The 6,025-nt window shown below is 40.9% G+C and overlaps 1 protein-coding gene across 1 annotated transcript; it reads left to right on the top strand.

Moving 5' to 3' along the window:
* Window positions 1–1,606: 1,606 nt before the first annotated feature.
* Window positions 1,607–4,046, top strand: kcne4 (potassium voltage-gated channel, Isk-related family, member 4). Its single transcript, XM_070970808.1, has 2 exons — window positions 1,607–1,666; window positions 2,291–4,046. Exon 2 carries the CDS (start codon window positions 2,330–2,332, stop codon window positions 2,873–2,875), a length of 546 nt encoding a protein of 181 aa, XP_070826909.1. The 5' UTR covers window positions 1,607–1,666; window positions 2,291–2,329; the 3' UTR covers window positions 2,876–4,046.
* The last annotated feature ends 1,979 nt before the right edge of the window (window positions 4,047–6,025 follow it).

Genomic DNA, 6,025 nt, shown 5'->3' with positions numbered 1-6,025 from the left:
GAGGAGTTGATTCAGGCTATCAAATTAAATCAGTCTTTAGGAAATCATATTTTTAAAAGAAAAGGAGCCAACCTCAGAATGAGCCAGAAATCACAAAAGAATCGTAAACAGTTGAATCGAACACTCCTGTAGACAGATGTTCACTGGCTGTGAATGTGATTCTTAATGCGCTCTTATGACCTTTGCTCTCTGTTACTTCTAAAGGAGCCTCTGCAGCTCGTGTAGGCCTCATAGAGTTGCTGTTGTGTGCTTTAAGCAGCATCATGATTATCTCTTCATGTTTTTACTAAACCTGTTCACAGAAGCTTAACTTTAACATTCTCATTTCTGCACTGGTGAAAAGTAACTGAGTCCTATTATTTACTGCAGTGCTATACTTCAGTACCAGCGTGAGCTACTCAAAATATTCACTTTACTTGAGCATTTCCATTCAGATATTCTGCTTCTTCTCTACTACTATACATGTCAGGGGGAGATATTGCACTTTTCCTCCATTACATTTATTTGAAAGTTAAAGTTACTGTTTATATAAGATTACAGTGTCAAAAATGCTCATTTGTGTAGCAGAACCTGGTTTTAACCACTCTCCTGATGCTTTAATGATACCACTCCCAGGCCCCACCCTCAGGTTGGGAACCACAGGGCTAAAAGGTCAAACTGTTTTAAAAACAACTCCACCTCAAGCAATGGTAAAATACTAACATATTGATACATCAGTATTCTGATGTGATTGTGATTGTTTATGAACAATCTAATAATGTATGTATAATATAATGTATATATAATGGAATGTCTAATAATGCATCGCTTATAGGAGAAGTTCATTTTGCTGATAAAAGCTCTGTGCTTTTACTGAAGTAGGGTTTCAAATTCAGTTGCAGTGAAGTATTTTTATATTGTCATATTGGTACATTTACTTTTGTAAAAGATATGAGTATTTCTACTAGTGGAATTTTACTGGAGATAAAAAAAATAGTAATACTATTTCCCTGATGGATTCATTGTGTGTCTCTGTAGCCATTCACTGGATTTTGTCATTTCTGTCATTCTAGAAGGTTTTTGCATAATTTACTTCATGGCCTTCATGTTCATTTGCAGGGAAATGGAAAAGTCCGTGTGAGAAGATGAGGAGAGCCTTTGTGTTTTTTCTTTGTGCCCCGAGATGGTTCAAAGTCTCGATGGAAAATAAGCAGACCACCAGTGTGGCATTTGAACTGTACACATGGCCGTGCATCCTTACACTCTCTGACAGAGTGTGATTGAGTGACGAGGATTAGTTCACATTGTATCACCAGTTTCTAAACAGTTGGCGTTCCTTCTGTATTTTTCCATCATATCCCTTGAGGCATCTTTCTGTTGGACTCTAGAGAGGATTTAGTAATTCTTGAGTGAGTTAGCAAGTTTAATATACTCATGGGCATTTCATGATATCATCACATCTCCCTTGATGCATGTATAATGTTAAAAGATACTTAGTTTTGTATCTTTTCAGCATGTCCCTTTAGGGATTCCATAGCCACAGGACTTCTTATCATCAGTCCCCATCACGTGACTCATGATGACGTTCCGGGGTCTGCCTATAAAGTAGTAGTGCTGCCAAACTCCAGAGGAGCTGCAGGAGTACACAGGCGCTGAAGTTTCACATGAGACTTGGCTCTGCGGTTTGGTGAGTAGGCAGTTTGTGACTCTTCTTTGTTTATTTGTTTTTTGTTTTTTTGTTTGTTTGTTTGTTTGTTTGTTTGTTTGTTTGTTTGTTTGTTTATAAGCTGTTCGTTCAGTTTCATATGAACTAAATCACCTTGTGTAGACTTCTGGTAACTTTTTTTCAAATGACTGGAAAATGTTTTCGTCGACACAAAAAGTGCAGAGAAAGAAATAAAAGATGTTGCAAATACAAAACTCCTTAGTAAAATAAATGTGGTTTTTATGAGGAGTTATTTCAGCATCTTTATGGAAACAAGAATATATTCAAAAATGCAATGAACTGTGATGAACACACTGTATGCTCTGAATGTAATTGTCAAGCGTCGATTACTACTTTTTCTCTTTTTTCCGCGTTATCTTTCTTTCCCATGGAATTGGCCATGCCAGTCAATTACAAGTGAACATTTTTGTCCATAACGTCATAGTTGTGGGTATACAGTGACTCTTCAAATGTTTTTTCATAGTTTTTCATCACTTTGCAACCACTGCAGCAAAACTTCCCTCATTGGAAACTTATCCTTGTGCGTAAAGTGTGCGTAAAGGTGAAAAGCCCTCATATTTACAGATATACTCCTGTCTTTTTCAGTGCACTTTTTAGATCTTCTGCGTAGCCTACACAGAAACAATGGAGCACCTGAAAAACTCTACAGCATCACCCAAACACCTCTTCCTGCACACACAGAGCACCGCGGAGAGTCCGGCGGACAAAAGCGATGACAACGCGTACCTGTACATATTAATAGTCATGTCTTTCTACGGAGTCTTCCTCTGTGGCATAATGCTGGGCTATTTCCGCTCCAAAAGGAGAGAGAAGAGAAGGATCAACATTTTCACGCGCCTTGTGCACGAGGAGGAGCAGCGGGAGTGGGGTGCGCTTCCCAAGAAGCACAGCCTCACCTTTCCCGTGGCTGTGTCGGGCCTGCAGTCGGTGCAGGTGTCCCTGCCTTTCTGCGGTAACCACGGCAACCACTTTGGACATCTCCAGCATGAGGGCGTGCTGCCCTCTCCTCTGGCGTGCGCGCTGTGCACGGAGCAGAGCAGCATCAGCTCCCTGTGTTCCTCCGCGGACACGCGCTTCGCCATAGAGGAGGAGTCGGACAGCGGCACGGCGGAGGAGCCGGAGGAGAACACGAAGGGAGGACACGAGAACAGCGGAGATGACTCGGGCTGAGTTCCCCCCAGAAAAACTGAGTTTTACCGTTCACGGTCACCAAGAGGAGGGACATCACCTGGAGAACAGACCAGAAGGATCTCAGTCTTCATGTCACAGAGGCCCAAACAGCCCGTCCGTCCACCAGCAGCAACGCTTCAAGCGTCTATTTGCCAAAGAACTCCCCAGACCAAAACGATCCATGATATGATATCCATAGAAGGGCTGGAAAAATAGTCAGCTAGTCAGTAAATAGCTGAGTGTAGAGACGGGCACTGGGCCACAGTAGTATTTGTTTGATGTGTTTTGATGATTGATTTCAAACATTTTTGAAAGATCTCTGCTCTCTATATTTACCACAGGAGGGACACATTTTGACTCAATGCCACACCTCACCATGCCCAGACAGTAATACGGAGAGTGAAACACATGACTGAATGGTCATTTATATGACATATGCTGAGATAACTTATAAAGAGTGATGTAATTATTCAGATCAACTCAATTCAACTTTATTTAGCTCTGCAAGGATCGTTGTGTGCAGCAGCTCCCCACACAGGTCAATATACACACATTAAACAAGAGAAGAAAGAAAGACACACTGGTAATAACAAAGCTAAAGCAATCAAAAGATACATGTTTGAATCATGAATAAATACATATAAAGAAATGACCAAATATATAAGTATCTAAAAGCACACAAGTAATGAATCTTTAAAAATGGATGAAAGCAATATTAAAACTGGGCTACACCCAGTGGAAATAGAGCACTATTTACTATCATACTGTGTTGTTTCATTGTATCACTATGACTTTGCCTCATTTGGTGGTGACCCCCCTGCTGGAGCCCATCATGATGCCACATTGAGAAGCAGCGCACTGGTTTGGAGTGATGAGTCACCCTGCAGGGGACTGAGTGTCAGACTGGCTTTTTGGCTGTTTGGACTGAACTTGACTCACACTTGCCGACACGGTCCTGAGCATTGTAACGTACCTGGAACCCACTTGAAAGATTGTCTGAAACAAAGAGTTATTTGTTGTAGCTTCATGATCAGCACTGTTCATACACAGTCAGTGATGTAGGTTTACTTGATGAAAGCAATGCACTGTACATATGGTTTGTTTTTTCGCTTCATGAGGCCTAATTTAAGACAGATTCTTTGTAGCGTTTCTGAAGAAATAAATGCTGATGAAAATGAGCCTAATTCTCTTCTTCTGTTGTGCTATGACGTTTCACCAGTGGAGGACACTCTTGTAGTGCTTTCTAATACTGTTGCTTCTAAAAAATAAGGAAGATGAAATGAAAGTGAGAGAGTGACTCTATTATTATCATGTTATTTTTAGAGCTAGCCTACATTAGATCAGTAGAATAATGCAGAATGGGGCAGATAAGAACTGAATCAGTCCTACCAACGCACCATAACTCACCTTTTTTTAGCTCATGTCCTCAATAAAATCTGTCTCTGACCCTCTATTTCTTACACAGAGACACTGCAGACTGTGTCCCAATTATTCTAATTATGCTCCTATGCCTAAATCTGACACAGTGCAAAATTTTGGTGGTAATTAAGGAGCCTGAAAGAAAGGAAATGGTTTATTTCTTCATTTATTAGTATTGTTCCATTGGTGTGTGGTCTTACAAAATACATTCTAAGGGATCTCTGAGTCCATTTAAACACCCATCAGACTGGATTATCACATGTTGAATGGAATACAAGACTGTCCCTGAGGTGTTTGCCTCCTTTCAATGAACAGGTTCCTTGTCTGAAGATATAAAACCTGGCAAAAGCAAGTTTGCTGTTCCTCTAAAGCAACGCTCTTTTGTGTTTTCTCTCTGCTGCGTCACTCAGCCCTGCCTCTCTCTCTCTCTCTCTCTCTCTCTCTCTCTCTCTCTCACACACACACACACACACACACACACAGAAACACAGGCTATCAGCAGCATTGCAGGCCCTCAGTCCCACAACTCACTGCAATGACAGCTCGCCACACGAACATAAGGAACAATAATGGCCAGAGGGAATACACACATAGATTTTATGACGCACATGCATTGACAGTGTGTGCATCTGGAAGGGCCTGGCTTGGCTGTGCGTGCCTCTTCCTCCTCTTTCATTCAGGCATTTTTAATTTAGTGCCATTGTAAATAAATCTTTGTGAACTGAAAGGACTCATTAGGCCCAACAGCTGGCAGGAAATCAGCTACATTCTCACACAATACTTATTTATGTGTCTTTACTTTGAGAGACTTTATCCTTATTTAACCTCCTTTCTGTCAGATACTGTACTCAGAATTTCTCTTTTTAAGGATGAGGTTAACAGGAACTAGCTTATCTGTGTATTAGTATACAGTTCCCATCAAAGGTACTGGTGTGCCTCTTGCCATGTCTTCATGATGGATTCAACTATACTCAGATGCTCAGTAACTTTTTTGCTTCCATCCACTGAATGTGCCTTTCAATCACCTTTTTGCAGAGTTGCTTGGTGTGATGCTTCATTTTGCTGACTCAGGAAAGGTCAGACCTTCCAAATGTGACTCAAAAATCAGTTGTCTGCACCTGTGGTGGTTAAAGGAGGTAAATCCTTTTGCAAACATATATTTAGTATTAATGTTTGTAATTGATCTAGATTACTTTGTAGAGATCTCTTTTCACCTTGACAAAAACACTTGTTTGGAATAATTTATAGGCACTGCAAGTGTAAGGAATAAACATGCTAAACTTCCTATATAACAAAAAAAATACATGCAGCTAATGTTAAAAAAGTCTGAATTGTCTTCTCTGTGTCTGCAGAGAGATCACATGTGTGAACTGATGCAAAAAAAAGAGCTCAAGAGGGAGACGGAAGTATTTGTGCATCCCTCCATCTCTGTCTTGCTGTCTTCTGGACAGCTTGACTCAGATACTTACTTGTTGAAGCATTTGCCATCTTATTTCCTCCACAACATAAACACCCCACTGAATAATTCATGTACAACAAACACACACGACCACACAGTGAACCATTCATTTATTATCAACAAGGAAGTTGTGGGGGATGCACTGCTGTGTCTCCAGCGAGGAGCAGGAAAAATATGTAGAAGCTGCATTGTCCTCTTTTATGGTGCCTCAGCAGCTGTGTGTGTGAACGTATGAGAGAGACAGTGGGACAGAAAGGAAGGGAGCTTTTCTC

The sequence above is a fragment of the Chaetodon trifascialis genome, chromosome 9 (assembly GCF_039877785.1).
Source record: "Chaetodon trifascialis isolate fChaTrf1 chromosome 9, fChaTrf1.hap1, whole genome shotgun sequence".
Classification (NCBI taxonomy): Eukaryota; Metazoa; Chordata; class Actinopteri; order Chaetodontiformes; family Chaetodontidae; genus Chaetodon; species Chaetodon trifascialis.
Note: the sequence above shows the minus strand (reverse complement) of the source record. Positions and strands in the feature narration are given on the sequence as shown.